Source organism: Chenopodium album, chromosome 8, assembly GCF_948465745.1.
Source record: "Chenopodium album chromosome 8, dcCheAlbu1.1, whole genome shotgun sequence".
Classification (NCBI taxonomy): Eukaryota; Viridiplantae; Streptophyta; class Magnoliopsida; order Caryophyllales; family Amaranthaceae; genus Chenopodium; species Chenopodium album.
In genome coordinates this window covers 73,018,820-73,029,084 of record NC_137841.1, presented here as the reverse complement: position 1 = coordinate 73,029,084, position 10,265 = coordinate 73,018,820, and the positions used below count along the sequence as shown (strand labels likewise).

At 37.6% G+C, this 10,265-nt stretch overlaps 2 protein-coding genes and 2 non-coding genes across 4 annotated transcripts; 1 reads left to right on the top strand and 3 right to left on the bottom strand.

Moving 5' to 3' along the window:
- Window positions 1-105: 105 nt before the first annotated feature.
- On the bottom strand, window positions 106-179 carry TRNAN-GUU (transfer RNA asparagine (anticodon GUU)). Its single transcript has one exon. It is a non-coding gene; the product is annotated as a tRNA-Asn (tRNA).
- Window positions 180-684: 505 nt separating this feature from the next.
- Window positions 685-758, bottom strand: TRNAN-GUU (transfer RNA asparagine (anticodon GUU)). Its single transcript has one exon. It is a non-coding gene; the product is annotated as a tRNA-Asn (tRNA).
- A 507-nt stretch (window positions 759-1,265) lies between these two features.
- Window positions 1,266-4,293, bottom strand: LOC145555484 (glucan endo-1,3-beta-D-glucosidase-like). The gene is made up of 5 exons (XM_081617222.1): window positions 4,290-4,293; window positions 4,044-4,169; window positions 3,296-3,546; window positions 1,624-2,644; window positions 1,266-1,555 (listed from the first exon to the last, which is right to left on the bottom strand). The coding sequence occupies exons 1-5, from the start codon at window positions 4,291-4,293 to the stop codon at window positions 1,266-1,268; spliced, it is 1,692 nt and encodes a 563-aa protein (XP_081473348.1).
- A 32-nt stretch (window positions 4,294-4,325) lies between these two features.
- Window positions 4,326-5,432, top strand: LOC145555483 (uncharacterized). The gene is made up of 2 exons (XM_081617221.1): window positions 4,326-4,701; window positions 4,744-5,432. Exons 1-2 carry the CDS (start codon window positions 4,326-4,328, stop codon window positions 5,430-5,432), a joined length of 1,065 nt encoding a protein of 354 aa, XP_081473347.1.
- The last annotated feature ends 4,833 nt before the right edge of the window (window positions 5,433-10,265 follow it).

Genomic DNA, 10,265 nt, shown 5'->3' with positions numbered 1-10,265 from the left:
ATATTCCTTCCGGCTCAAAATAAATTCACATTAAACTTTACACCAAAACAGTATCCTAAATAATTTGAGCTTGAGGTTTAAATAAAAAATAAATTAAAAATGTTGCGCTAGAAGGAGGGGTCGAACCTCCGACCTTGTGGTTAACAGCCACACGCTCTAACCAACTGAGCTATTCCAGCTTGTTGGTTAGAATTCATAAAAAATAGTATTAGTACTGAAGTTCTCACCTATAAATTAGATCAGTACACTAAAATTATGGTGAAATACATATGGTCTTTGGCACTAAACTATTCACTGAATTTGCTCTAAGTATTGAATTGGCAAGAGTCAAAGGATTAATCGCGACACAGCAATGAGCAAATGCCATGATCGAGGGATTCAGGGAAATTCAGCATTTGTAAATACTTCACATCCATATGTGGGTGTGTGTGTAAAATTGCAGGCAATCTTGCTCTTAAGCAGTTTATTAAATTTGGCTTCATACGATCTCCAAATAAAAACATCTGTCAACTTGTTTACAAATTTGGCTTTCATTCGATCTCGAAATAAACATTTGTTCTCTGTTTACTAAACTTGAGAGTTGAGACTAGTAATTGTTCAATAACAGGCAACATGGTATAACTTGAATGAACATTAATGACACATAAACATATTTTTTTAAAAAAAAATAAAAAATTAAAAAATCGCTAGAAGGAGGGGTCGAACCTCCGACCTTGTGGTTAACAGCCACACGCTCTAACCAACTGAGCTATTCCAGCTTTATTGCTCATTCATTAATACTTCTAAAAATAATCTTTTCATATAGGTAGATTGTTGCTTTAGCTATTTAGCTTTGCATTCTAGTTGCTGAAAAATGAAAATACCCAAAGTCATGATAAACGAGACAAATTTACCAAGCTTCTTCACTAGAATTTAGTAGTTAGTACATAGAATTTGGATTTAACAACCGATTCAAAAGTCAAAACACTATCCGCTACCACCAAACAAGGCCATAGTCTAAAATTTGCATAGTGGTAGCAAAAACTAATACAAGAGCTCAATAAACTTAAACAAGCAAGACTAACAAGAGCTCAAGCAACTTGTACTTACAAAAGACTTATTAAGTTTACGGCATCAAGCTGTTAATTACCGAACAATACCATAGGTTTGGTAGCAAAAACTAGAACAAGAGTTCAATAGACTAAACAAGCGGAGACTGCTACAAGACCTTAAGCAACTACTATTGCACAAAAATAGGGCAGCATTAAGCCATTAATAAGTTGAAATCAGCAGCAATAGGTGCAAAACCAACAATCATTCGCTTCCTTCTTAAACCTACAACACACATTCTTCTTCCCAATCCTACTATGAACCCACCACAACATATTCGAAAGCGAGTTTCCTTCATGAAAACCCTTTAAATCCCTGATCTTCTTCAACGCATTCTTGTGATCATAAATTGCTTCCAATGCATAAACGAAACCCTTCCAACCATCAGTAGCTTCCTTCCTCGCCAAAGACGGCGCCGCCCACTCAACAACATCCCTAACAAACCCAACGTCGGAAAATAAAATCTCTGATAACACAGACATTATAGGAAGAACCTGAATACCTTATTCTCAGCTGCTGTAAACCACAACTTACCTTCTCTCATATACTCCCAACATAAACCAACCATCTTATTCTTCTTACAAAACTCCCCATTGTACACACCACCCTCCTTAACATGCCACCATGTCTTAACAGCCTCGATCTCGAACGAGGCTAGTGTCGACCCAACACTCACTAGATGATCATCACCATACACCATACCCAATAGTGAAGCCGAGTAATAAGCATTGATTGAAACACTTGGAATCTCGGAATTCCGAGTATGCTCATCATGTAAAGGATTTGTCAATGAATGTAACTTATAAGGATCAAATGATCTAAGTTTTGTATACTTAGATTTCTCCTTATTCTTCCCTAAACTCATATAAGATGCAACCAATGCATAAGCATGACCCTTAAACTTCATACCCCATTCAACATCAAATTTTGCCAAAACAGCAATACTAAACACAAAATAACCCAATGTAAAATGATGATTATTGTACATACAAAACCCATAATCGGCTACGTCAGAAGCAATACCACCCCATTTTTCATCATAATTAAACCCATTTTTCTCAAAATTACCAACTAACCAAGGCTCAATATATTCCCTTAAAAACATCTTAATTACTGGGATTAACTCCATGCAATTAATTTCCTCCGCAATTAAACCCAATCTAGCAATTTTAGCAACCTGCGCTGCATAATGATAAGAATTGGTGGCTGAAATTGGGGATGAATTTAAACCACCAACATCTTTCCAAAGTGCACTAGCAATTTCTGGATAATTTTCTTCACAAATTCCTCGATTAGAGTGCCATGAAATTGGAACATTATTAACCCTCAAACTCCATTGATTTCCAATTACAGCAACTAAATCTCCATCAATTGATTTATACTTAAAATTATCAAGAACCCTAATCCCAGAATTATAAGCAGAAATCAGCTTAAGATGTAATGGATGAGCAAGCAATAACAATTCATCTCCCCACCCTTTTTTCTCCCATTTATAATCCAACTTAAATGGGGTTTCAAAAATTGCTTCGCCATTAACAGGGTAACAAGCGTTATGCTAAAATTTTCACCTCGGAATTCTTATGTTCTACAGGTAGTCAGGTTACAGGTTATAGGTTGGCAATGCACAGGTTGAAGGCAACAGCGAAGCTGGTGTCCAGGAACCAAGCAAGCTGAGCAGAGATGCAAGGAATATTCTCCAGAATCTTCGAGTCAAACCTCTATCCGTGGAAATAGGAGCCACTTTCTACAATTTGGCTGTTGAAGAAGACTGGTTCAAACTAGTAAGCCCTTGACCAGGACGTGCGGAGAAAAAGGAGGAACAACTTTGGCCCTCAATCCCGAAATCAGAGGAGTTAAGGGAAAGTGTCGTTAAAGATCTTGGGGAAGGCTTTCGGAGTATAAAAGGGAGAGAGGCGACCATAGCAAAGACCATCACAAAAATAGTAAAGCATAGCCATAGAATATAATAAGAGATTTATCGTTCAGTTATTAAATTGCAACCTATATTGTAACCTGTAAAATTTGACTACTTAGTGGATTGGTGGACTCATAGCCACCCGCAGTTTTTACCCTCGTTCTTGGGGTTTTCTGCGTCATCACCTCTGTGTCTTCTTCCCCTTTTTTCCCCTGTTTCATTCTTGTAGATCCAAGTTTAGCAAGCTTCGTTACTTTAATCTAGCTGTAGTTGTCGCAACCCAGGTCAAACCTGGTAATCAGTTTTTTGACCAAAACAGTTTGGCGCCGTCTGTAGGGATACAGTTAGATAAACTGGTTCACCCTTCATCATGGGAGAAGACCCAGACCCGAATGCAAACGCATTAATCGAACAACTGCGCGAAGAGCTAAAAGCCTCCATCGCGCGCAGCCAGAAACTCGAAGAAGAATCCCAAACAACCTTGGCAAGGCTCAAAGTTGAATCTGAAGCGTCCTTGGAGAAGCTGTCCAAAGAACTCGAATCTGTCAAGAGCAATAAAAAGAAGAGGGTTCAAATTGATGATATACCCCAATTCACCCTGGTATCATCTGACGAGTCTGAAGGAGAAGACGAGAGAGAAAAAATCTCGTGGTAACGAGGAGCAGAATGGCGGAGAATCTAACCCCATGGCCAGGGAAGTTGCCGTTATCAAAGCTCAAAATCGGAAAATGATGAAGCTCCTGACTCGGCTACCAGGCGCTCCCAAACCCGTAGCCTATGAATCCCGTGATGGGTTCGCTGAATCCCCTTTCGTGGAGGAGATTGCTAAAGTGCGCATTCCCACAAAGTTAAGCATTCCCTCCTTTCCCAAGATGTACGATGGAACCACTGACCCTCAAGATCACGTGGCCCAGTACAAGCAAAAAATGTGGCAGCTATCAATACCGTGGGAGCTAATTGAACCCACCATGTGTAAGTAATTTGGTGCTACCTTATCAGGACCTGCGCTCTAGTGGCTTATCAACTTAAAGCCAGGTACCATCGCCAGCTTCTCCAGCCTGGTAAACAAATTCTATCAGCAGTTCGCCACCAGCAGAGAGCTGGATAAGCAGAGCAGTTACCTGTATCAGATCGTTCAGAAGCAAAACGAGACAACCCGGCAATACTGGGACAGGTTCAATCGGGAAATGGTCAGCATAAAGAATTGTGACCACTAAACTGCTATTCAAGCTTTCCGCAAGGGCCTCAATATAGATCTAGGTTATATTATGAGCTGACCAGGTACCCATGCTCTTCATTCGAAGAAGTTAGAACCAGGGCTATGGCCGAAGTCCGTGTAGAAGAGGACGAGCATGCTAGAAGCTGGGTCGAAAGGAGACCGTCTGGGTATTCGGGGAATCAATCTTTCAACAATCAGAACTCCGGAAATAGGCAGGGTAGCTGGCAACCAAGGCGCAGCAATGTCAACAGCATATCTGAACCTGGAGCAAGCGAAGGTCCCAGCAGGCCAGCAATAGAGTACTATCCAGATGTCAGCTCGTATGATTTTGATACCGATGTAGTAGGGATAGTAAACGCCCTCAAAGATATCGGGCCACCTGTGAGATGGCCCAGAAAGAGTGACAAGCCTGAGCACCAGAAGGATAAATCAAAGTGGTGCGAATACCATGGAGATCATGGGCATAAGACTGACGAATGTAACAGTCTTAAGAGATAAGTAGCCTGGCTACTCAAGAAAGGTTACCTGAAAGATCTCCTCGGGAAGAAAGGAAAGAGACCTGAAGTCAAGCAAGAGGCCCTATCAGGACCGCCAGCTTCACCAACCCCAGGTGTCGTGATTCAAGCAATATCAGGTGGATCCAACATCAGCTGTTTAACCTACTCCAGCGCAAAGCGTATATCAAAAGTCGGTACCTCAGCATCCAGCATCCCCCAAACCTATCCAAGTAATGAAGAAAAGAAGCTGGACGATATGGTAGTTGTATTCGATGATAGCAGGTTCAACGAACCCGAGCATCACGATTGCTTAGTGATCTCCCTCCATGTGGGTCACTGCAAGATGAAGAGAGTACTGGTAGATAATGGAAGCTCGGCCAATATAATTTTCAAAGATGCCCTAGATCAAGCCGGCTTCAAGGAATCAGATATCATCAAAAAGTCCACAGTTCTAGTCGGGTTCAATGGCGAACCTATGAATTCTCTGGGAGAAATCCAGCTTCCAACACTGCTCAAAGGGGTTAATATGATGCACAATTTCTACGTGATAGACTGCAAAACTGCTTACAATGTGATAGTGGGAACCCCTTGGATCCATAAAATGAAAGCCATCCCATCAACTTATCATCAACTGCTCAAATTTCCAAGCCCATGGGGAGTAGCAGTAGTCGAAGGAGATAGGAGGCAAGCGCGAGAATGTAGGGAATTATAGGCACTACGCAGCGGAAAAACATGAATCATATTCATACAGTACCTAATCCCAAGATCTAATGCATAACATATAAAGAACATATAATCGTACCTTTGAAGCGTGATTCCACGTGCGATCGAGCAAGAACATTGGGAGATAAAGAACCTCAAGCGTGATTCCTCTACTTGGTCCACGGGCACAGATTAAGACCTCCACTAATGCTAGTTAGTTGCAATTGAACCCTTCAATTGACCTTCTATGGAGAAGTGCGAGCAACGAACCACCATGAACCACCACGAACCACCACACGCGCCACCAAGGTGGTCGGCCGTACGGACGAGGGGAGGAGAGAGAAAGCCGTGAGTTAGAGAGAGGAATTAGGGTCTTTGGGATTGGTTGCCTTGATGTCAAAATACACTGTGTGTGAATTATGACTGCTTGCAAGCAACCCTAGGCATGGATCTTATTTATAGATCTCATCTCTAAATAAGAGCCCATGTCAAAAGCCCAAAACCTAATTCTCATCTAACTATGCTAGCCCAATCCATTTCATGATTAGTTAGTTGCTCATGAGGCCCATTAATGGGCCTTTTACTTACTTAACCCAATACCCTTGTTGTGTGACCTCATAGGATCCATTCTAGTAGGCTTTGGACTATTTGACTAGCCTAAAGATCATTGATCATAGTCTAGCAACAGATAATGACGACCCAGAAGAACGAACTTATTATCTCCATAATAGTGATCCTTAATATATCTAGTAATTGCACTTATCGAAGACACAATTCCTTCAATCTCTCACTTGTCTGAGACAAGTGCGCAATATTCAAATTCCTTAAGTCAATGTGTGTCGATTTGATAATATGATTGCATCTCATGTCGTGATCATATTAGTCTACAAATCTTTTCTTGAAAACTTAGTGAGAATTACAAAACAAATGGTTACTATGTAATCCATTCGAGCACGGCCATGCATTTTCTGAATTCTCCCTCTTCAAGGGGCCAAGACACATTCCTAATTAAATAGGTAGACTCTATCCAATCTTGTGGCAACCTAGGCTCCCACTCAAATCATGAGGTAACCAGGAAACACCCTTTATAATCTCTAGTTACGGGAAGACGTTTGAATGTACACAGTTACATCAATCATTGAATGAAATCAATGTTCCACTCATGTCAAAGGAATCCACTAATATATCCGGAAGTTCTATACTTGAACTTCAAAGTAGGTCTATAGTTCGATCATGCATCATTCATGCATACCCATGTGATTGACCGAGCTTCACTACGCTCCTATAGCCCATGAAACTGCGCTATCCAATCAATCTTACATGCTAGTCCAATTTATGAAATCATTTATGTCCACTTTAATGATTCCGAACTAAGAACTTAAATAATGTATGAATTCAGTTCACCTGTGGGGTTTCATTCACCAGGTTATTTAAATAAATTAACCTGATGAGCCCATCAATCCATAATTATTTTGGACATTTTATTTAATCTTGAAACCACGATTAAATAAGATTGAAACTTTGTTTCAATTGATAAACATAATTCTGCAAATGAATGTATTACACATGTAACTTGTTTTTCCCCAAAAACAAATACAACTTCTAATTACATCATTTGCCTCAATCCAATTTCATTAGCATGTTTCTCATGCTTTGGAAATGGAAGGGGTTTAGAAAGTAGAGTTCATGAGACATTCTCATAAACATGAATTTTGCAATTTCTAAATTTTATAATCATTTTCATCTCCATACACTAAGAATTTTCCTTCGTCCTTTCACAAGGAACTTAGAAATTTCTAATTTGTATTCCAACGTAACATTGGATTTCAATTGAAATCTATCATCACTTGTTCCTAAAACATGTGAATCAAATAGACGAGTATAGTCCATGACATGCATGATGCATCCTTTGCAAACTGCATAAGGATCATCACTCAAGACCTTAATTTCATCAACCTTTCTCAAAGTATTGAATCATTAAGCAACGTGTCATGTTACATGGGATTGAAACTCATTTCAATATAACGTTGAACTTTATAAGAATCTTATCAATATAAGTTTCTTAACCAAGCTCAAACATCCATCAAAACCTATCTCTATAGATTTTGAATCCCAAATGTACTCATCATTCTTCTTTAAGATTTTCATACAAAATGCATTAGTCATCTCTTGACCCTTCAAGAAATGAACAATTGCTCTCTATACTAGACCAAGAAGACTTCATAGCTCCCACTAAACATCTTGTACACACACGACCTTTTCTTCATTTTACGAGAACAGCAAACGATTTGATTTACTCACAAAATTAAGAACACTAACTCCATGATTCTATGCATCCCTAGGATTATTGGATCTTCAAACTTTTGATTGTATCATATACAAATCTTCTTTCATGAACAATTTCAAGAAAGTGTTTTGAAATCCATCTACCAAATCTTATGAGGTAGAAATCACTAAAACATCTTTAATAGATCTTTGCAACGTGACTAATGTAAAGGTTTCATCGTAATCATAGTCATACTATGAATTTGTTGAATCCATTAACAAGTCTTTGCTTTGCTAGAAAACATTTTTCTTTCTTGTCTGCTTTGCTTACAATGAGTCTTACTCAATTATGCAAATTATTCAAGTTTCATACACTTGCTTACAGACTTAGAATCTATTTCAGATTTCCTGGTTTTTAAACCACTTGGAGTCATAACTTGTCAAATCATATTTATTACTTGCATAATCATCATGTTCCAAAATGAATATTTTAGAACTCTTAATCAATATGAAATCATATTTCTTTGATTAAGTTTTACATATGCTAGTCATCGTTGTGGGTTTGATGCAACAATTGAAACTCATACAACAACTTTTGTTTAGTTTTCAATGAGAAACGACAATTGAGGATGTGCACTTGGAATGTACTACCTTCGACACATGGTTATTATTCCCATTACACTTAATGAGACCACGCGTTGTCATTTGTAACATGAGGTGAATCATGCTCATATTGTTGCTTTGATTCAATTACTTCTCAAATTTCTTCAAGATTTTCGAATTCATTTTTTTTTTTGAACTTTTCAAGGCTCTCAAACTTTTCGAGATTCTTATACTCCCACTTGTCCTTTTGAGCATAGGGTGAACCAACCATGGTTTGAGCCATGTTTGTTTGTTGCTTTTCTCGAACTCTTTCGAGATTTATACTACTCCCACTTGACCTTTTGGAACAATTTCCATAAGGGCACTTACTTGAGCAACAAACATTTTGTGCTAAGTATGGTTGTGTAGTAGTACCCCGTGCTCTATATAGGAATCGAACGTGCATCAAACGGTTTAATACATGTTTTATTCCTTGCTTTGTAGAAAGACTTAATAAGAAATTTTCTTATCCATATCACATATGAAGCCTTTGCTACATTTGATTTGACGTATGTAGTTTGTTTAGTTTTGTGGCTTATCTTAAAAGTATATCCTTTGAACAATGGTTGGAAGATAGGTAATTTACATCCATTATCAAAATATATCTCATATAGATTGATAGATCCTTTTTATGAACATTTCACAAGGTTTTCTTTCGGAGTTTGTTGTAAAACGATTTCACAACTCTTGGATGTTTATCAAGGTCTTGGCTTAAATTCTCATTATTACGATCATATTGCAATATTTTGAATGTGTTGCCAAGTACATGTCTTGACTTAAATTTTCACAATTACAATCATATTGTAATGTAATCATTATCTTGTCAAGTTGATATTGAACTTTATACTGAACATTTTGAACTTTTCAAAATTTTCACTCTTATGCTTCAACTAAGCACATGTGATCATATCACAAATGAAGTTTCATTGTCCATCTCTTGCCTTTGAACCTTTGATTTTCTTACATCGATATGTATTCGACCTTGAGTTCACATCATCATTTCTCTAAATGGTGACTTTGTCAAAATTTCAAATTTGAATGATAATTACATATATCAATGGATTCATAATCCAATGATATTGAGAGTCCATCCCTTTGGATCTTTCGCATGCAATGTTCATTTTCATTTGAATTATTTGACATTTTAGAGACAATTCATTTATAGAAATGGTTCAATTATTTCTATCATATAGAACTTTGAACCTATTTAGCAACTCAAAACACATTATGACCCAATGAAGCATAGAATAACATTTATTCCACGTTTTTGAATCTTCGATGCTTAGTCAGTACTAACATTGAATGGTGTTTTGATGATGGCAAGAATGAATAACATTTATTTAATTCTAGCCAATAACAAGGTAAGGCGAAATATAGGTTCTACTTGTAAAGTTGCAACTTTTGCTTCCAGATTTGTAGATTCTACTAGTGAAGTAGCAACATTTGCTTCTAAACTTGTAGATTAATTTCTCCCTTAGCCATACTTCTTCATTTAGTTCAACCTCATTCTCAATGAGAGAGAACTAAACAAGACATCATATGTCCAAAAAGTAGCAATGTGCTAAATCAATTTCTATAATATACTTCTTAAATTGGAACATTTTCCATTCTTTTACCTTCCAACTATATGAGGTAGTTTCTAATCAATTGGAATTGGTCCATTTAATTTGAAACATTTGTTGTTCATAACAACTTTTAGCATGTAAGTAGTTCTAGGTTTGAGAAATAGCAACTTATTTGCATTTCTTGACCTATAACTTCTTAATGCAATCCTCATATATTCCTAAACCTTTCCCATTTGAGTCACTTAGAACATTTCTCTTAGGTTCAAAATGATACCTTAAGCCTTGCTCAACTACTTTAAGCACTTTTCATGATTTTGCTAAGTCTATTCAATCATTATTTATAATAGAGTTTAATCAACTATTTAACTCTT

Coding starts and splice junctions, on each gene's coding strand:
- LOC145555484 (XM_081617222.1), bottom strand. Junction 3,547..4,043: donor GGCTGGAGAAGCTGGCGATG/GTACCTGGCTTT, acceptor TGCTCTTGACAG/ATTCGAGTTCTTTGGACAGC. Junction 2,645..3,295: donor GTCAAAAAACTGATTACCAG/GTTTGACCTGGG, acceptor TGAAAATTTTAG/CATAACGCTTGTTACCCTGT.
- LOC145555483 (XM_081617221.1), top strand. CDS start 4,326: ATGGCCGAAGTCCGTGTAGAAGAGGACGAGCATGCTAGAAGCTGGGTC. Junction 4,702..4,743: donor TGGGCATAAGACTGACGAAT/GTAACAGTCTTA, acceptor TACTCAAGAAAG/GTTACCTGAAAGATCTCCTC.